This window comes from Heteronotia binoei, chromosome 19 (assembly GCF_032191835.1).
Source record: "Heteronotia binoei isolate CCM8104 ecotype False Entrance Well chromosome 19, APGP_CSIRO_Hbin_v1, whole genome shotgun sequence".
Taxonomy (NCBI): Eukaryota; Metazoa; Chordata; class Lepidosauria; order Squamata; family Gekkonidae; genus Heteronotia; species Heteronotia binoei.
In genome coordinates, this window is record NC_083241.1 from 13,247,636 (window position 1) to 13,269,489 (window position 21,854).

Below are 21,854 nucleotides of genomic sequence, written 5' to 3' on the forward strand. Positions count from 1 at the left end.
TCAGGATGTAGTGAAATCCTTTATTGCTTTAGCCTCTCCTGCTTGTCGGGTCCCTGGGGATGTTTCCATACGTTGACACTGCCAGCCGTTTTTAGTTTGCCCGCTTCCATTGCAAGCGCTAACAATTTGTTTGTTTCTTCGATGCCGTCTCTTTGCCATTGACACGCACATTCTGATGTGCAAACAGCGTTGGAAAACATGAGCATTTTACGGGAAAATTGTTTGTCACAAGGAAACAGCCAGTGTCCCCAAAAAAAGGTTCCAAAAAAGGACTCTGTTCAGAGAGGAAAGTGAAATCTTAATTGGGTGGGGGATTCAGACCAAGCCTTTGCGATGAGAAGTTCAATGGCTTTTGTTATAAAGTGGGCTCTGTCAGCTCTGCGGAAGTAAGAACACGCTTATTGAGAAACAGTCGGCAACTACAAACTGGCAGTGAACAAATCTCTCTACATGTAGTATAATATAGTGGGTTCAGTGCATGGAAGAAACGCGGTTGCAGTGCTCATAGCTCTCTTTATTAGTTACAGCATAGTAACGGCTGAACTAGAAGACTGCTTAACGGGGCCAACTATATACTGATGCGACGGTCACCTCCATGCGACGGTCACCTCACGATTGGACTACTGTAACGCCCTCTACATGGGGCTGCCTCTGTGCCGGACCCGGAAGTTACAGCTAGTGCAGAACGCGGCGGCCAGGCTGTTGCTCGGTCTCCCAAGATGGGAACATGTACGGCCGGGGCTACGCGAACTGCACTGGTTACCGATTGTATACCGGGTCCAGTACAAAGTGCTGGTTATCACCTTTAAAGCCCTATATGGCCGAGGACCAGCCTACCTGAAGGACCGTCTCTCCCCGTATGAACCCCAGAGAGCACTGAGGTCAGTAGGAAAGAACAGACTGACTACCCCTGGGCCAAGACAAATTAAACTACAGAATACTCGCTCTCGGGCCTTTTCGGCCGCAGCCCCATATCTCTGGAACCAACTCCCAGAGGAGGTGCGGGCCCTGCGGAACCTTGATCAGTTCCGCAGGGCCTGCAAGACCACCCTTTTTAAATTAGCTTTTATGAATAACTGAATTATACCGACAACGAAGAAAATCCGCCATCAGTACTAACTAGAAGAGCGTCAAGGATAGTGTTATAATATGTTTTAGTTAATTGTTTTAACAGGTTTTTAAGGTTAACTAATGTTTAATTTAATGTTTCTAATGTAACTGTTTTATTGTTTGGTGCACCATTGGTCATCGTATTGTTAGCCGCCCTGAGCCTGCTTCGGCAGGGGAGGGCGGGGTACAAATAAAATTTATTATTATTATTATATTATATGATCCAGGTCCCTGTGCTAGAACGTCATTGCGTCATTTAAACCAGCAGGGGACCTGTGATTGGACCAGGGCAGCAGGGATTTGGATCCTACCCATTGTTCCTGAGTCCCCAAGCTCAATCCACCGGCTCCAATGAGCCAGGCAGGAACACAGGTAAAACGTATTGCAAGAGCACACATATGCAACATGCAGGACGGCTTTCCTGTAGTCTGATGAAGTGTGCTTCTAGCACACGAAAGCTTCCATTCTGAATAAAACTTTGTTGGTCTTAAAGGTGCTACTGGACTCCTACTTTGTTCTACTGCTTCAGACCAACATAGCTGCCCACCTGGATCTAAATACATATATACAGTTAGAACATAGAAAACCATGCCCCCTCCAGCAGGCCAATCCCACTGCGCCTTCTAGGACCCTTCATTTGCATTTCCCTCCAAAATGCCTTGCTTCCTGATTGGCCGATTCTAGCAGAACGGCCATTCAGAATGTAGGCCTCAGGAACCTGCCTGCAATGGGCATCCGCTTCAAGCTTAGTCATTATATTAAACTTAGTACATAGCAGCTTTGGAATAGGGGACTGTGTTATCTTACAGTCTGATCTGATCTAACTTCATGAACTTATCCAGGGTTCTGTTTGCACTCTTTTAATACACTAACAGGACTGTGGGTGTTCAGCACTGACCTAAATAAGAGCATAAGAGAAGCCATATAGGATCAGGCTAATGGCTCATCCAGTTCAACAGTCTGTGTCACACACTGGCCAAAAAAACCAGGTGTCATCAGGAGGTCCATCAGTGGGGCTGGGACACCAGAAGCCTCTGCATAGGCTGGTTATTGTGTGGCCATGGGATTGGCCAGGCTGGATTGGGGGAGTGGCCATGGGAGAGCATCTGCTTTGCAGGCAGAAATGGTTTATTGCTCAGCGTCTCCAGTTAAAAGAACCGAGCAGTGGGTGATTTGAAAGTAGCCAAGACAGACAAAGGCACCTTCATGTGTATGTGTGCTCACATACGACCCTGTATGCTCCAGGCCTGGTTCAAGGTGTGGTCACCCATATTCCTAGTTTAGCTTTGATGCTGTGCTGGGACCTCAGGTTATGTGGTTCACTTGCAGCCAGGAGAAGCTGCAGCTGAGGGGTGGCCAGACTTATTTAACGTAAGAATAAATGGCGGATGTTTAAAGCTGTAAGACATGAACGTCAAATTTTGAGGGAAGGAAGGAAGGAAGGCAGATAGATGGGGAGGGGGAAAGAAAGCAACTTCAACATTAAATGCATCCTCCAAACCGCTGACTGGCTTGGCTTGGAGAAGTAATTTAAAGAGAGGAGTTGCTTTTTCCAAGCTGGCCAGTGGGGTGGTGGGGACTTCAAAAGTCACACAATATAACCGTTTTCGCACATAGCTTACCTCGCCCTCCGCAGCGTCTGCCGGATTTCCCACCATCTGCGCCGGAGTTACAGGAAGTGCCGCGGCTTTTGCATAGCAAACGTAAACTGGGTTTTAGCGGCTATGTGCGAAAACGGTATATGTGTGGAAGAGCCACAGTTTGGCCATCCCCGCTCCAGCTTTCCTGCATCTTGCCGCCTCCCCTTCTGCAGAGGCAGAGTCCAGCTGGCGATTGCTTTCTGGCACCTTTCGTCCCTTTGGCTCGTCTTTCCGCTTGTCCTTCACACATTCTCCAAGGCCGGAGGACGTCCCTGCAGGGATTATCGAATGCCTTTGCCTCTTAATGGTGCAAATCCCTGGAGCCTTCTCGGATGTCTCCCTGACTCCAGCTGCTGCTTGAATAATTAAGGAGGAAGGCTTCGTCAGTCTCAGCCAGTAATTCAATCTGCATCATCCCAGGGTCTTTTGCTAACCGCTGCAGAGAGTGCCAAAGTGGTTCCCTTATTTCTGGGTGTCTTAAAACCTCCCTGCAATGTTGTCTTCTGCAAGCAGGCACTGCATTAGGTTTGCTTATAGAGACTGTTTGTGAATTCATCTTTTCAAACATAGTTTTATAAAGATTGTATTTACTTCTTCTTTTTTTGAATCCAATCAAACTTTATTAAAAGAGTAAATACCAAAATATACATAACTTTCTTCATATACCAGATATTGGTAAATATAAGAACAAAGTACATTTCCAAAATCTTGGAGGAAAATGAATATTATCAATTCCGGTGACCATATAAATAGTGCTGGGTGCACTCATAAAAATACAAAGAAACAAACAAACACAACTTAAAAAAAGAAGAAGAAAGAAACGGGGGAAGGGGGCTAAGGAAAGAGGGGAACAGGAATGAAATGGCAGAAGAGATCAGTGTAATTCTTGTATGCCTCACTGTTATCCCTAATGTTGACCCATTCTCTAGTATTTTGCCCTTCTCCATTTTGTTCTCACATCAACCCTGTGGGGTAGGCCAGGCCGAGAGCACACAACTGGCCTAAAGTCACCCACTGAACTTCCATGGCTGCACACAAATTCAGCCCTGGGCCTCCAAGACCAGGGATGGCTAAACTGTGGCTCAGGAGCCATGTGTGGCTCTTTCACACATATTGTATGGCTCTTAAAGCTCCCACCACCCTGTTGGCTGGCTTGGAGTAGGCATTTGTCTCTTTAAATCACTTTGCCAAGCCAGCCAGTAGCTTGGACAGTGCATTTAAAGTTAAAGTTGCTTTCTTTCCACCTCTCCCTCCCTCAATCTATTTGCTTTAATCCCTCCCTCCCTTCCTCCCTCCCTCCCTCCCTCCCTCCCTCCCTCCCTCCCTCCCTCCCTTCCTTCCTTCCTTCCTTCCTTCCTTCCTTCCTTCCTTCCTTCCTTCCTTCCTTCCTTCCTTCCTTCCTTCCTTCCTTCCTTCCACCTCTCAAATATCTGACATTTATTCTGCGTGGCTCTCACATTAAGCAAGTTTGGCTACCCCTGACACTCTTACCACTCCAACATACTGGCTCTATAACACGAGGTATTTTGATAGATTATTTAGGTAATGCCTGCCCCCAAACACTATAAGGAGCAGCCAAGAAAAACCCCTGGGGAAGACCCAGTGTAATAGTAATTTTAAGTATGATAATTTTTGAAACTACTTTTGGCCTTGGTCTTCAGGTAACATTCTCCTCCCCCCCCCCTCCCGCCGGTCTTCATTTTAAGATCCATGTGTTCTTTTGTTATTATCTGAGGGAACTTGAGGTGCCTTTCTTTTTAAAGATAGTGTCTTGTGGAAAGTACATTGGGTGGAAATTTAAGGAAGTCACCGTGGCTTCCTCAGCGTCGTATCCCTATTCAGAAGCACTGTGAGCGTGCTGACATATAAGGGGGCTCTCTTTGGGTGAGTGGATTTCTTTCTTTTCACAGAGGCTCCTGAAAAGCAGAACAACAGGGTCCGTTTCAAAGACTCTAGAAGAAGTTGCAATCACAGTTTGTTAAGAATGATAAAACCCAGGAGCTCAGAATGTATGCCTTGCAAAATTAGTTCGCTTCTGTGTAGAGTGACCGTGGCTCACTGGGGTCACCGCACCTCAAAAAAAGATACTATAACACTGGGAAAAGTGCAGAAAAGGACAACTAGAATGATTAAAGGGTTGGAACACTTTCCCTTTGAAGAAAGGTTAAAACGCTTGGGGCTCTTTAGAACATAAGAGAAGCCATGTTAGATCAGGCCAATGGCTCATCCAGTCCAACATTCTGTGTCACACAGCAGCCATACACACACACACACACACACACACACTGTGGCTAATAGCCACTGATGGACCTCTGCTCCATATTTTTATCTAACCCCCTCTTGAAGGTGGCTATGCTTGTGGCCGCCACCACCTCCTGTGGCAGTGAATGCCACATGTTAATCACCCTTTGGGTGAAGAAGTACTTCCTTTTATCCGTTTTAACCTGTCTGCTCAGCAATTTTATCGAATGCCCACGAGTTCTTGTATTGTGAGAAAGGGAGAAAAGTACTTCTTTCTCTACTTTCTCCATCCCATGCATTATCTTGTAAACCTCTTGGAGAAACGTCAACTGAAGGGTGACACAATAGAGGTTTATAAGATTATGCATGGGATAGAGAAGGTAGAGAAAGAAGTACTTTTCTCTCTCACAATACGAGAACTTGTGGACATTCAATGAAATTGCTGAGCCGTCGGGTTAGAACTGATAAAAGGAAGTACTTCTTCACCCAAAGGGTGATTAACACATGGAATTCGTTGCCACAGGAGGTGGCGGCGGCTACAAGCATAGACAGCTTCAAGAGGGGATTGGATAAACATATGGAGCAGAGGTCCATCAGTGGCTATTAGCCACAAGGTTCATCCTTCTGAGGTCGGTAAAGTGAGTCCCCAGCTTGCTGGGGGGAAAGTGGAGATGACTGGGGAAGGCAGTGGCAAACCACCCCGGAAAAAATCTGCCGTGAAAATGTTGTGAAAGCCCAGAGTCGAAAACGACTGGTGCTTGCATAGGGAACTATCTTTACCTTTTTTTATAGATAGAACTGTTCTGTCTTCTTGGTGCTTGGGAGAGGCCACAGTGGGAGGGCTTCTAGTGTCCTGGCCCCACTGATGGACCTCCTGATGGTGCCTGGCTTTTTTGTGACAGTGTGTTGAACTGGATGGGCCATTGGCTTGATCCAACATGGCTTTGCTTATGTTCTTACGTTCACCGGCTTTGCATGGACAAGATATTGGGTTCAATACCCAGCATGTCCCATTAAAAGGATTAAGTAGTATATATTATAGTGGGTTTGATGCATGAAGGAGACCCGGATGTAGTGAATATGGCTCTCTTTATTCAGTACAGCATAGTAACAGCTGAACTCTAAGACTGGAGAACTGGGCCCACGGGGCCAACTATATACAGTTCAAGGTTCCCGTGCTAGAACACCATTGAGTCTTTTGAACCAGCAAGGGGGCCTGTGACTGGACCAGTGCAGCAGGAATTTGGATCCATTGTTCTTAGCCCCCCAAGTTCAGTCCACACAGCTCCAATTAGCCAGGCAGGAACACTGGTAAAACATATTGCATGAATCCACAGACACGACATAGGAGATACAAAAGATCTTTATTGAAACCTTGGAGAGCTGCATCTTCATGTACACCCCATTTTTCTTCCCAGTAGGAACTGAAAGCAGCTTATGACCTCCTCCCTTTTCCCATGTTATCCTCACAACAATCCTGCGAGATAATTTAGGCTGAGAACGCTTGACTGGCCCGAGATCACCCAGTGAGAGAGCTAATTTGTTGTAGTGGTTAAGCATGCAGACTCTAATCCGGGAGAACTGGGTCTGATTCCCCCCTCCGCCTCCACTTGAAACCTGCTGGGTGGCCTTGGGTCAGCCACAGATCTCTCAGGGCTGTGCTCTCAAGAGCAGCTCTCTCAGGGCTCTCTGCCCCACCTACTTCTCAGAGTGTCTGTTGTGGGGAGAAGAAGAAGATATTGGATTTATACCCCGCCCTTCACTCTGAGTCTCAGAGCGGCTTACAATCTCCTTTAGCTTCCTCTTCCACAACAGGCACCCTGTGAGGTGGGTGGGGCTGAGAGAGCTCTCCCAGAAGCTGCCCTTTCAAGGACAGCTCTGTGAGAGCTATGGCTGACCCAGGGCCATTCCCGCAACTGCAAGTGGAGGAGTGGGGAATCAAACCCAGTTCTCCCAGATTAAGAGTCCATGCATTCAACCACCACACCAAACTGGCTCTCTGGTGAGAAAGGGAATGAGATTGTACTGTTCTCTGAGACTCCAAGTGAAAGGCGTCCCGTGCTAGAACACCACTGAGTGATTTGAACCAGCAGGGGGCCTTTGATTGGGCCAGGGCAGCAGGTCCAATCACATGGACCTATGAATCCAGTCTCTTCTTCTTCCATGACAGAGCAGTCATTTGAATCTGGGTCTCTTGAGATCCTAGTATGGCTGCCAAGCCACTGAGGAAAGGGGATTTATTTCTTTGTTCCTTGCCATTTTCTCTTTTCAAAACACCTGTTACCTGGTTGTTGCGTCCTGGAGGACAGGAGCAGGCCAGAAGTGGCATTTTTGACTGGGGGAAATAGTGTGGGAGGAAGAGAGCCAGCGCCCATATCCCCAGCACCCTGCCACTCTCCCTTATCATGGCTTCGTTTTGGGTTAAAAAAATAAGAGTGCACTCAAACGCCTCAGACCAGAGTTTGATCTGGAAGGTTTGGAATACAAACCAAGCATGGGTGATGCGAGAGTTGTGGTGCCAGAGGCCTTGGCATGTTGCCACAGCGTAGCATCTCTCTCTACCTCATACTAGATTCAGGTGTTTAGCCATATTTGTCTGAAGTAACAGAACAAAGTTTGAGTCCAGTGGCACCTTTGAGACCAACAAAGTTTAATTCTGTGGGTATAAGCATTCTTGTGTACACACACACACACACACACACAAACTTTGTTCTATCTCGTACTGCTTCTTAACATTCGTTTTAAGCAGATTCCTACTATATAGAAGAAGCTAGACACACTCCATTTAAACGGCTGCAGAAATCTATCCCAGATGCATAACACTTTGCATCTAAAGGAGTGACTGGTCTGCAGTTGTCGTCTAATAACCTCTGATATCCTCTAATAAAAGAGGTGATGCCTCCATATAGTCTTTATTTTGGAGGAAAGGAAGAATTAAAAGATTTTTAAGCTCAGAAAAACGATTGCATCCGAAGGTCACATGATATCTACACCACCTGTACCACAGTTGCATGCTCTGTCAGAGTACAGTGTCTTAAAGATACCTGCCTTGCAAAACTCTAGATGGTGGGACGTTAAGGCGCACTAACATAAAGGCACGCGAGGAACAGTCAAATATAAGCAGTAATCAGGAAGCCCTCCCGGTGAAAGAATACCAAGGAATTGAGTGGAACAAACACATTGCGCTCTACAGATTGTGCCGTTATAATTGTACTTAAATAGACATTTCTTGATCATTCATACGGCTTCCTGTCTGGTAACCAAACAAAGGGAGTCCAAGGAAAGATGGAGGAACTGTAGTCACTGCTAGAAAAGTTTATCTCAGTGGGAAAGATAAGAGCCCTCTGTGACGAGGCTGATGTAGTCCTCTTGAATGTCGGAGTGTAAATTTTTAACTTTAAGCGGGAAAACCTTCAGCTAGACCCGAGCGTCAAGCGATGGTTGGCCCAATTCAACTCACAGGGCTACCCCTACTGCACAGATCAGAATTCCACAGATGAAAGAAATGAATCAAAGGACTTCCCTGTTTTGTCAGTCCAGATACTAGCCCTTTCCTCTCCTGTCGTCTTTTCGCAGGTCCGGTGGCTATGGGTGGCAGGCAGTCCGCAGCCAGCGATCTCTCCATCGACCAGTTGCCCGTGACAGAAACAGTCCAGGGCGCTTACAAAAGCGGGGAATTTGCTAAAGCCCAGGAGCTGATTAAAACAGCATGTCAGGAGAACCTCTTACAAGCGGAAAAGGTAAGGGGGGCGAACAGCAAAGGGAAAACAACTTCTGTGCTTCAGAGAGCAGATTTTTTTTTTTTAAATCTGGGACTTTTGAATGGGTGAACTGGTGTGACCCAGCAGTCTCCTGTATAGAAAGTGGACAGGGCCAGGTGGGACTTTACCCCTACAAGGCTTCTGATTGGCCATTGGAGGGTTTTTTTTCAGGGGATATTTTTGTATTGTGTGTGTGTGTGTGAGAGAGAGAGAGAGAGAGAGAAAGTGTGTGTGTGTCTGCACCTGGAAGTCATGGTGGCCCTTACTGGGGGCCTGGAGAATATTCAGGGAGGTGGCCGAATAAAGCCTGCTCCCACCTCCCAGCTGCTGTTATTCCAAGTAGTTCTCCCATCTAAATACTTGCCAGAGTCAAACCTGCTTAACTTCCGAGATCTGAGGCAATCAGGCTTGTTTGGACTATCCAAGTCAGGGTGGCCACTGGAGATTTGATTGGCTGTGCAGAATTGCTTTGGCTGTAGCTGACACCACAGCCCAAGGACCTGTCATGAGTGACTGATGTAAGCTGTGGCGGCCATTTTGTGGTTACACTCACCACATTATATCAGAATTCTGTAGTTGGCTGAAAAGCCTCAAGGACACCAGAATCACTATTTGAATGCCCTTCTACTTTGTCAAGTCTCCTCTATAAATGTCTCCTGTCAGTAGGGTTGCCAAGTACCTTTAAGCCCCCAGCAAGGGGAACCTCCCCTGACGTCACTGGCGCGATGATGTCACTTCCAGGTGACATCATCGAGACGTCAGGGGAGGCTCCCCCCACCGGCCCAGTGTGGGCTGGCAGGTTGGGAGCCTCCTGGGCAGGGGAACTCTTGCCCGGACCGGGGACTTGGCAGCCTTACCTGTCAATCTTTGCACTGTCTCAACAAAGACAGCTTGGTCCTTTATTCCAGACCAGCTAGGAGACAGGGGTTCTTGGCAGCTAGCTGCATCATGGCCTTCAAGTAGAACTTGGGTTCCACTTTGAAGGAAGCCACACCGAGAGGAAAATGAACATTCGGGTGTGTTTTTGTAAGAAAGAGAGAATTAGAAAAGGACCAGGCTTGGGGGGGAAGGGGAGGCAGAGCAGTAAGAAGAATGGTGGATCAGTTCCCATCACTCATTGTGTTAGTATTAGCCCAGTTCTGTGGAAACTTTGGAAAGAACACAGCGATATTGAAATGCAATCCATTTATTTTGCCACCTCTGTTGCTGTTCCTCTGACAGTGAGGAGGGGAAGGGTTTTTTCAGGGGTCATTTCATAGAAAAAGAGGTGCCAGAGCTCATTAGCACAACTCATTTGCATATGCCACACACCCTGGAAGGTGTACTAAATTATATATCAGCTCAGCGTCTACCTTCAAATGCTTCTTGATTTATAATTGCCATAATGAAGCCTTACTCCCATCATACTTTTAAAATCATTTTCTCCTATTTGGCCACAGTGGCATGAGGAACATTTTCATTTGTCTGCTTTATATGTTTTGATTATTTTTCCATTTTTTTGTGTGTGTGTGGGGGGAAATATTAGAAAGAGTTCAGCAACAATCTCACAGGGAGTTTGAACAGTGGAGCCCAGAAGCAAGTATTTGGGGAGGGGTGTGTTAAGAAAGAAAGAGCACAATAAAATATAGAGGTTCCTGAGCCCTGCTCCTGTGAATTCCTGCCCAAAATGAGGTCTGGGTTTTGTTTTGTTTTTTAAAAATCCAAACATGCCCATAAGCATTGGAGAACACCATAATATTTTAATTTTCTAAAATGGCTTTAAGAACAGTGCTTAAAGCCTTTCTCCTGCTAAAGGAAAGTCATTTTCCTGTATTTTATTCACTGGTTTTGTAGAGAGGGAGCCATTTCATATTGACCACCTCAGGCACCAAAGTAAGCCAGTTTTGCCAAATTCTGCCCCCATGGACTGCATGCCTGCTTGCTTCCGGAATATTCCCAAACCATTCCTTCTCCACTGACAGTTATGATGTATTATTTTACTGTGAACATGCCCAGGTTACCAAGGTCTGTATTTTCTGAGGACACTGAACATGTTATATAACTGGCCATCTGGAAAAAAGAAGCAGCACCGTCTCAGTAAGGGCTGCCAAGTTCCCCGGGCCAGGCGGGGGTTCCCAACTCGCCGACCCACATTGGGAGGAAAAACTCTGTGGTGCCGTATGGAAATCATATGGTACCATAGAGTTTTCCCTCCCAAATTTCTAGAGCGTCCAGGAAACCATAGGGTTTTCCTGAACACTCCTAGAGTGGTCGGTATGCGGCGTCACCGATGTGATGACGTAACTTCCGAGATACATCATTGCGCCGCGCACGCTTTGCATGTGCAAAAACAGTCCCCCAATGGAGGCCATCGGGGACTTTGCAACCCTGCGTCGCAGACAAACATGTTAAGTGTGGCTTGTTAGCACAACAGCATGGTAAGTTTCACTTCACTGGGATTCTTGTGCTCTGTTCTTTTGTGTTTCCATCAGTGCCAATTGTTGAGCATTTCCGCCGCCTATGGGGACCTGCAAGCTGTGAAATATTTGCTGAAAGAAGGTTATGTGACGTTACCCACAGAACCAAATGATGACAACCCAGCAGTGCTGGCTGCGTATTTTGGGCACCACGATGTCGTGAGAGAACTGCTTGATTCTCTTCCTGGTAGGTTAAGTTTCCTGCCTTTGGCCTTATCTGAAGAAGCGAGCAATGGCCCACGAAAGCTCTTCACCTGCCACAAATGTTGTTAGTCTTTAAGGTGCTCCTGGGCTCTGGCTCTTTTCTATTCCTGCCTTCTGTTATTCATGACGGTGTTCCTTGTTCCTTCTATACCTCCAATATCTTTCTTTTGTATTGTGCATTTCTTACTCCCACTTGCTTTCTGAAATGGGACTCTGGGAAAAGTTGTTAGTAAGCTCAAGAATCATGGAGTAAAAGGACAAGTCCTCTTGTGGAACAAAAACTGGCTAATGAACTGGAAGCAGAGAGTGAGTATAAATGGGCAATTTTCGCAGTGAAAGAGGGTAAGCAGTGGGGTGCCGCATGCTCTTTAACTTGTTCGTTAATGATTTGGAATTAGGAGTAAGCAGTAAAGTGGCTGAGTTTGCAGATGACACTAAATTGTTCAGGGTGGTGAGAACCAGAGAGGATTTTGAGGCACTCCAAAGGGATCTGTCAAGACTGGGTGAGTTGGTGTCAACATGGCTGATGAGGTGTGGCCAAGTGCAAAGTAATGCACACTGGGGCCAAAAATCCTAGCTATAAATACAAGTTGATAGGGTGTGAACTGGCAGAGACTCACCAAGTGAGAGATCTTGGGGTCGTGGTAGACAACTCACTGAAAATGTCAAGACAGTGTGCGATTGCAATAAAAAAGGCTAATGCCATGCTGGGAATTATTAGGAAAGGAACTGAAAACAAATCAGCCGGTATCATAATGCCCCTGTATAAATCGATTGTGTGGCCTCATTTGGAATAATGTGTACAATACTGGTCACCGCACCTCAAAAAAGATATTATAGCATTGGAAAAAGTGCAGAAAAGGGCAACTAGAATGATTAAAGGGTTGGAACACTTTCCCTATGAAGAAAGGTTAAAACGGTTGGGGCTCTTTATTATTTATTTTATTTATTTTAGTAAATTTCTATTCCGTCCATTCCCCATAGGGCTCAGGGTGGAGTACAACATATAATAAACCAATAAAATACAATAAAAACATTTAGCTTGGAGAAACGTCGACTGCTGGATGACATGATAGAGGTTTACAAGATTATGCATGGGATAGAGAAGGTAGAGAAAGAAGTACTTTTCTTCCTTTCTCACAATACAAAAACTTGTGGGCATTCAGTGAAATTGCTGAGCAGTCGGGTTAGAACGGATAAAAGGAGGTACTTCTTCACACAAAGGGTGATTCACGCTTGGAATTCACTGCCACAGGAGTTGGTGGCAGCTACAACCATAGACAGGTTCAAGAGGGGAATGGATAAGCATATGGAGCAGAGGTCCATCAGTGGATATTAGCCACAGCTTATCGTGGGAACTCTCTGGGGCAGTGATGCTCTGTATTCTGGTGCTGGGGGGGGGGGGCACAGTGGAAGGGCTTCTAGCCCCACTGGTGGACCTCTTGAAGGCACGGGTTTGTTTTTTGGCCACTGTGTGACGCAGAGTGTTGGACTGGATGGGCCACTGGCCTGATCCAACAGGGCTTCTGTTATGTTCTTATGTGACGCAGAGTGTTGGACTGGATGGGCCATTGGCCTGATCCAACATGGCTTCTCATGTTCTTATGTTGTTCCCCAGAGAAGCTCAGGAGTATCCAAACATGGAGTTCACAGCTCCCTTGCAAAATTGCAGCACTCAGGGACTGATAACAGACCAGCACTTTGGGTCAATTTCAGAGACGCCTCTGAAATTGACCCCAAACCCCCCTCCAGGTGGCAACCTCTGCCACCCGCCCCATACTCACCCAATCCTCCAGTCCGATCCACCTGGCTCAAAAAGCTACCACTTTGGAAGCAGTAGCAAATGTTTGGGCCAGCCGCCAGTCACCTCCTCGACATCTAGAAGGGAAAGGGCGCACATGAGGCGACTTGGCAGTGTGGGAGTGCCAAGCTGCCCCAAACCGTTTCTGGCTTTTTTTTCTTTACAGGCCAGTCAGAGCACTTGTGTGCATGAGGACCCTCCCAATTCAACCAACACACGGTGGCAACTTCTGAGGCACCTCCCTGTGTGGAGGCGCCCGGCCACCTCACGGATGGGATGGGGCCACCTCTTTGGGTACCGTGTGGAGGCTCCAGGACGGCTCTTTTTGAGCCATCCCGCTTTCAGCCGCCTCGCTGCCACTCCAAATTGCCTGTCTGCTGTCAGCCAGGGTGTCTGAGCGGAAAGCCATGACAGCTATGTAAGAGCCAGTATAGTACTGTAGTTAGAGTGTCAGATCTGGGAGACCCAGGTTCGACTCTACCATGAAAGCACAAGGGGGGACTTTGGCTGGTTACATACTCTCCACCAACTGACCTCACGGGGCTGTTGTGAGGATAAAATGGAGGCAGGTAGAACGTTGCAAGCTACTTGGGGGAGAAAACTGGGATATGAACAATAATCGGATTACTATTAAGTTTTAGTGCGACGATGTGCAAAGGCCAGAAGCTTGGTGCGTTTAAAATTAGGGGGAGGGGGAGTGATCTCCAGACTCCAGTTTCTTTACCAAAAGAACCAGATGAGTAGTGTTGGACTGGCAGTCCTGAGGATGAAGAAGAAGAGATTGGAGTCTCAGAGTGGTTTGCAATCTCCTTTCCCTTCTCTTCCCTTCCCCTCCCCACAACAGACACCCTGTGAAGTGGGTGGTGCTGAGAGAGCTCTTTCAAGAACTGCTCTTGAGCAGAACCAGGGCTTTTTTTGCAGCAGGAACTCCTTTGTATATTCGGCTACACCTCCCCGATGTAGCCGATCCTCCAAGAGCTTACAGTAGGCCCTGTATGAAGAGCCCTGTAAGCTCTTGGAGGATTGGCTACATCAGGAGAGCGTGGCCTGATATTCAGAGGAGTTCCTGCTACAAAAAAAGCCCTGCCAGAATAGCTCTTAGAGAGTTATGACTGACCCAAGGTCACTCCAGCAGGTGCATGTGGGGGGAATCAAACCCGATTTTATTGTAGCAGGAACTCCTTTGCATGTTAGGCCACACACCCCTGATGTGGCCAATCCTCCAACAACTTACAGTAGGCCCTGTAAGAAGATCCCTGTAAGCTCTTGGAGGATTGGCTACATCAGGAGGGTGTGGCCTAATATGCAAAAAGAGTTCCTGCTACAAAAAAAGCCCTGTAGATAAGAATCTGTGCACTTAACCACGACACCAAACTGGATGGGGGAGAGGGTAATCAGGGGATGTTGACTTCCCAACGCCAAGGGATCAACGCTTCATGTAGTGACACCTTGCTGAGTATACCTCTGCCTTTCTCTCTGCTATGCAAGACAGTTTGGTGGTGGTGGTGATGGTGATGGAAAGTGCTCTCAAGTCACACCTGACTTATGGAGATCCCACAGGCTTTTCAGATCCAGAGCTGTTCGGAGGTGGTTTGCCATTGCTTGCCTCTGCGTAGGAGCCTTGGAATTCCTTGGCGGTTTCCCATCCAAAAAATAAACAGGGCTGATGCTACTTAGTTTGGTTTGCACCATTAAAAATGCAGTATAATGCATGCAACACACAATGGTAGGCAGGTAGTCCCCTGTGCAAGCACCAGGTCATTACTGACCCATGGGGTAATGTCACACCATGACGTTTTCTTGCGAATTTTTTACAGGGTGGTTTGCCATTGCCTTCCCCAGTCATCTACACTCTCCCCCCCACCCAGCAAGCTGGGTATTCATTTTACGACCTCAGAAGGATGGAAGGCTGAGTCAACCTTGAGCCGGCTACCTGAACCAGCTTCTGCCGGGATCGAACTCAGGTTGTGAGCAGAGAGCTCAGACTGCAGGACTGCAGCTTTACCACTCTGCGCCACAGGGCTCCTGTCAACAAACAATGGAGTAGCAAATAATAGATCAGTGCAGAAAAAGAGGGTAATATACAGCAAACCATGCCATAAAGCAGGATTACAGGACTGGAGAACAAAAAAGCACACATACATAAACAAGGCAAGAAAATTGGATTATAAAATAAGAAAGCAGTGCAATGGAGACAGGATAATTCAGGCAAGAAACCATGCTGTGAAAGCTGCCTGAAACATTCAGACGAGTTAAAAGCGTGACCAACAGCCTGTGCATGTTGTTTCTCAATAGGTCCGGTCAACTCCCTGCAGCTTTTGAACTGGATGCTGGCCATTGCTTGCAAGCAGGGTCATTTAGAGGTTGTCCGGCTCTTGGTCCATATGTACAGTGCCGACCCGGACATCTGTGCTGTGCGGAAGAATGAATTCCCAGCCCTCGTCAGACTGCCTCTCTATGCAGCAGTGCAAGCAGGTAAGCAAGGCTGCGCTTCATTCCCTTTAAAGGAGCCTCCGTTCTCTCTGTTTCAAAACACCTGAGACTACAAAACCCTTTTCCATTTAAGGCAATCCTAAACAGAGTTCATACCAGGGGTGGCCAAACTGCGGCTCTGGGGCCACATATGGCTCTTGAAGCCCCCATCGCCCCATTGGCCAGCTTGGAGAAGGCATTTAAATCATTTCTCCAGCCAGCAGCTTGGAGAATGCATTGCAAATTAAAGTTACTTTCTTTCTACCTCTCTCTTCCTCCCCTCCATCCTCCTTCCTTCCTTCCTCTGTCATGGTCAGAGTGTCAGATCTGGGGCCTGAATTCAAATCCCCACTCTGCTATGAAAGCTCACTGGGGAGCCTTGGATCAGTCATGCTCTCTCTCAGCCTAACCTGCCTCCCAGGGTGGTTGTTGTGAGGCTAAAATGGAGGAGAGGAGAAGATTGTTATAAGCCAGTTTGAGATCCCATGTGGTAGAAAAGCTGGAAAATAAAAAAAAATACGTTTAGGTAGGAAAGTTCACTGCAGTTGAAACAGCCAAGCTCTGGCAAACTAGCTTATTTCTTTACTTCACTCCATCATCTGTCTGTCTGTCTTTCATCTCTATCATCTCTCTTTCTCTCTGTCATCTATCTATCTCTCTTTCTCTCTGTCATCTATCTATCTATCATCTATCATCATCAATCTTCTTTCATCAATCTTCTATCATCTATCTACTATCTATCATTTATCTATCTCTATCACCTCTCTGTATCTATCATTTTCTGTCATGTCTCTCTGTCTAGTGTCTGTCTTTCTATCATCATCATCATCATCATCATCATCATCTTTCTCTATCCTCTCTATCACCTCTCTGTATCTATCATCTCTCTCTCTATCATGTCTCTCTGTCTAGTATTTCTCTATCTTCTATCATCTATCTGTCTGTCCGTCTATCGATTGATCTATCTATCTATCTATCTATCTATCTATCTATCTATCTATCTATCTATCTATGTCTAAATTTATACTCTGCCATTCAGCCCTCATAAGGGCTGCCAGGGCAGCTAATAAATGAAAGCATACATAATAAAATTTCATTTAAAAGCCATTAAAAGCAACAACAAAAATCAGAGCTAAAATACATACAAAAGCACAAAAATTTTGTTCACAAGCTCTTTGCTTAAAAAGAAAGTGAAACATTTCCACAAATTAAGGGTAAAACTGCACTTTGGGGCCTTAATATACCCCAGGCCTACACACACGTGACTTGTCTTTCTTGTGAACGTGTTCTCTGCTTCCTTTGGCAGGGCATGAGGACATAGCTGCCTTTTTGCTTCAAAATGGGGCTTTCTTTTGTTCCTACGTCCTGATGGACTGCCCTGGCGGGAGCAAGCAACTTCTGCGTAAACACTTCATTGAAACAGCAACATCAACCAGGAGTGTTCCAGCAACACCAGTAAGGAACTGTGGGCATGTTGGGAAGGAGGGTATTTGGGGAAGCCAGGGTGGCATAATGGTTAAGATATCGGACTAGGATCCAGGCGACCCAGTCTTCACGCCCCAATCTGCCATAAAAGCTCGCTGGGCGATCTTGGGCCAGTCACACGCTTTCAGCCTAACCTACCTCACAAGGTTGTTGTGAAATGGAGGAGAGGAGAAAGATTGAAGCTGCTTTGGGTTCCCATTGAAGAAAAAAAGCGAAGCCAATTCCACACTAGACCTTTAATCCCGGTTCAGCCCTGTCCCCAAAGTGATATTCTACACTTGAATCATGGAATCGCAGAAACCAACTCTTATGAGTTTATGATTCTGTGATTCGAGTGTAGAAAATCAGTGTGAGGACAGGGCTGAAACAGAATTAAAGGTCTAGTGCAGAACTGGGTTTAACTGAAGTAAATAAATACGACGCCTTCTGATATCAAGACACCCTGAATGGGAAAAAAGTACAGAAGAACCCAAAGCCCTTTATTGATATTGTGAAATCAATTGTTCATGCATGTTTCTGCCTGCTGCCCAAAGAACCATTTGGAGCATGCTACCAGTTTAGAAATTTCTATGGAGACTTTTTGTCCCTAATGAGCCTTTACTACTATATGAGATTATGATTAATCCTTTGCCTGACAAAGAATTTGGTTTGGAAACAGTAAGATAGCTAGCACACCTGTTGCACAGTACTCATAAAGGTAAAGGTAGTCCCCTGTGCAAGCACCAGTCATTTCCAACTCTGGAGTGACGTCACATCACAACGTTTTCACAGCAGACTTTTTACGGGGTGGTTTGCCATTGCCTTCCCCTGCCATCTATACGTTCCTCCCAGCAAGCTGGGTTCTCATTTTACCGACCTCGGAAAGATGTAAGGCTGAGTCAACCTCGAGCCGGCTACCTGAACCCAGCTTCCGCCGGGATTGAACTCAGGTCGTGAGCAGAGTTTAGGACTGCAGTACTGCTGCTTTACCACTCTGCGCCACAGTATTTACATAAGTTTAATTAGAAGACTGATAATCTGAATGTATGAATTTTGTGCCTTCGTTTGAAATGGATAATTGAGAGGATCATATTTTATCCGCAAGCAAGATTTGCTGTCACCGAAGGCTTCCAACAGAACTGTGTATTGATTTATGGGTGCGGATGAACTTGCAAAGGAATTGGATGTTGTAAACCGTTGTGGATTTATTTAGATTCATTTATTGGGGTAAAGATGTTTGTAGTTTTCTCAACAAGAGCATTGTTCCATTTGCATAGTAGTTTAAGGCTGTCTCTTCCTTTGAGAACGCACGCATAGCTGGTCTTGAGGACAAAAGGAGATTGAGGAAGAATCGCACTGCTACAGCACCAACCCCAAATCAGACTTTTCCCTGCAGCCACTGTGGCCGGACCTGCCTGTCCCGTATTGGTCTTGTCAGCCACCAGCGAGCCTGCAGCAGACGTGGACTACTGCACCTTTCTTAAATCTTCGTTCGCGAAGTCAAGCTGAGAGAGAGAGAGATTAAGTCACATTTTTGATTTTCGTTGCAGCCCGAAGAAGCCTGACTTTTATGAATGGTAGAAAAACTTGGGCACCTCCAAGATTCATCCCTCCTTCTTTTTCATCTGAATTGAATAGATGAATCTTGTTTAAAAGCCTCTTTCTTTTGTCTGCAGGCTCTGCATGTGAACTGGTCGAACCTCCATCTTCCTTGGGTGGATCTGGATTGGCTAATAGATATTTCCCCCCAAATAACTGTGCTCGATCTCTCGGCCAACTGCGTGACTGCCCTCCCATCAGTGATTCCTTGGGGGCTGATAAACATCCAGAAGCTAAACCTCGCCGATAATCGATTGCCCGAGATCTCCGATGTACGATCTTCGGATCGCATTCTCTGCTCAAAGTACGTGCCTGTGTCTTTCGAACTATTCCATGCTACTGATTTTTGACAATGTTTTGCTCTGAACACCAGCTAAAAACTACCGCAGGGAGTTTTAAGGGAGGGGGAAGCATCTCTACTTGAGAGAACATAAGAGAAGCCATGTTGGATCAGGCCAGTGGCCCATCCAGTCCAACACTCTGTTCACATAGTGGCCAAAACCCAGGTGCCATCAGGAGGTCCATCAGTGGGGCCAGGACACTAGACGCCCTCCCACTCTTCCCCACCCCCCAGCACCAAGAATACAGAGCATCACTGCCCCAGATATAAGAACGTAAGAGAAGCCATGTTGGATCAGGCCAGTGGCCAAAACCCAGGTGCCATCAGGAGGTCCATCAGTGGGGCCAGGACACGACGCCCTGCCACTGTGCCCCCCCCAGCACCAAGAATACAGAGCATCACTGCCCCAGACCGAGAGTTCCATCTACATCCTGTGGCTAACAGCCACTGATGGACCTCTGCTCTGCTCCGTATGTTTATCCAATCCACTCTTGAAGTTATGTTTGTAGCTGCCACCACCTCCTGTGGCAGTGAATACTATGTGTTAATCACCCTCAGTTTGAACCTCAGCACAAGCTTTGCAGGTGTGGTGTGTGTTATGTTCCTCAGGCTTTTCCTCACGTCTTGCAATGAGTGGTTGACGTGTAGAGTCTTCTCGACTGGAGACTTACAGAAGAACAGGATCTTGCCTGGGTGGCTGGGAGACTGACTACACCATATGCTGTTAAGGGGCTGCCCCCTTGACCTGTTGCCCAGATGTTCATGGTGACTTTAAGCACATAAGAAGAGCCCTGCTGGATCAGACCAGTGGTCCATCTAGTCCAGCATTCTGTCTCACACAGTGGCCAGCCAGTTCCTCTGGAAGGCCAACAACAGGGCAGAGAGGCCATAGAGCTCCATGCTGGAACCTGATTCGGAACCATGGTAGGCTCAGTCCTGTTCCCCCCGTCCCATTTTCCCAACCTAAAATGTCCTTGGTGGTGGAAAGTCAAAAGTGCCATCTAGTCAAAGCCAACATGACAACCCTGCAGCGTTTTCAAGGGGAGACATGAAGAGAGGTGGCCTCATCGCCTCCCTCCTCAGAGCAAATCTTAGACTTCCTTAATGGGCTCTAGGACTTTTTTATTTATTTTGTTTTGAGCGGGAACACAATTCCAGCTGGCTTGGAGTCAGGGGTGTGGCTTAATGTGCAAGTGAGCTCCTGCTGGGCTTTTTCTACAAAAGCCCTGTGTACAACAGTGGTGACATCAGGGGGTGTGGCCTAATATGCAAGTGAGCTCCTGCTGGGCTTTTTCTACAAAAAGCCCCCATCCAAATACTAGCCAGGGTCGACCCAGCTTAGCTTCTGAGATATGAGGAGATCAGGCTAGCCTGGCCCATCCAGGTCAGGACCCCACGGAGCTGGCATTTGCCCCTTTGGGGACGCTTATGCAGATTTTCCTGATAGGTGTAAATAGCAACTTTGTGAGGCAAATTTTAGGTCTGGAAAATGGCACAAGGGGCCGGCGGTGGAGGGGGGAGCGTAACCTTCACACATTTCCTACATGCCGTGATCTCAATCCAAATTCGGGCTCCTGCATACCTAGGAATTATATTTCAACACTTACTTCCCAGTCTGTTGCACAGAATCCTGAGGGGACTCGTAAACAATGTTGTGGAGTTAGGCCCTCAGAGTGTGGGAGGAGCTTCATGGCTCAGGATGCTCTTTCCAGTTCTTTATTTCCCCCTCCCCCTGTAGATCTTTTATTTAGCTGAGAGCCCGTTTGGTGTAGTAGTAGGAGCACGGACTCTAATCTGGGAAACCGAGTTTGATTCCCCGCTCCTCCTCTGTGGGCAGCTGCTGGGTGACCTTGGGTCATTCACAAGTTCTCTCAGAGCTTTCTCAGTCCCGCTTACCTCACAGGGTGTCTGGTGCAGGGAGGGGAAGAGAAAGGAGATTGTAAGCCACTCTGAGTGAAGAGCAAGGTAAAAATCCAATCTCTTCTTTTTAACTTTTAAATCAACAGGTTACTTGAGATCGACGTGTCCGCCAACAGGTTCCGGAGCCTTCCTTCGGGATTCTTGCACCTTTCCCGACTCCAAAGGCTTGTTGCTACCAAAAATTATTTGGAAAGGCTGTTTGAAGAGGAGAATGGTTGGTGTGCCCCACGATTTCTTGTTGTCTTAAGCAATGTTCCCTCTAAGCTGCAGAGTCTTGTGAGCAAAAATTCTCCCTTGTGAGCTATTGGTATTAAAGTGGTGAGCGACTGCCTAAATTAGTGTGCTCTGGGGCCATTTTTCCTGAGCTGACAAAAAGGTGTGAGCTGGAGGCTAAAAATCTGCGCACTGGCTTAGACGGAACACTAGTCTTAAGCCATCCTGCTGGGTGTGGGCAGTTTTTTTTTCTCTTACAAACTCAGGATAAAATTGTCAAGACAGAGTGTCACATTACATGGACCCATGGACCACTGCTGAAAAGAGCAGTCCCTTAGCTAGTATAAGTCACCCTCCGTGCAGTCCTAAACAGAGGTGACCTTTCTAAACCCACAACTTCAGTGAACGTAAGAAGAGTCCTACTGGATCAGGTTTAGGTTTATTAGATTTATATCCTGCCCTCCCTGCCGAAGCAGGCTTAGACCAGTGGTCCATCTAATCCACCATCCTGCCTCACACAGTGGTCAACCAGTTGCTCTGGAGAGCCACCAATTGGGCACATAGGCCAAGGCCTTCCCCTGATGTCACCTCCTGGCTCTGGGATTCAAAGGTTTACTACCTATGAATGTGAAG

General features: G+C 46.8%; 1 protein-coding gene across 1 annotated transcript in view; it reads left to right on the top strand.

The window, feature by feature from the left end:
- The window catches only part of LRRK1 (leucine rich repeat kinase 1), a 133,876-nt gene that overhangs the window by 27,430 nt on the left and 84,592 nt on the right, over positions 1-21,854 (top strand). Inside the window, exons 2-7 of the mRNA XM_060260081.1 lie at positions 8,568-8,731; positions 11,224-11,395; positions 15,509-15,688; positions 16,992-17,140; positions 18,826-19,052; positions 21,095-21,222. Of these exons, the coding sequence (XP_060116064.1) occupies positions 8,568-8,731; positions 11,224-11,395; positions 15,509-15,688; positions 16,992-17,140; positions 18,826-19,052; positions 21,095-21,222 (1,020 nt within the window). The remainder of the gene's footprint in view (positions 1-8,567; positions 8,732-11,223; positions 11,396-15,508; positions 15,689-16,991; positions 17,141-18,825; positions 19,053-21,094; positions 21,223-21,854) is intronic.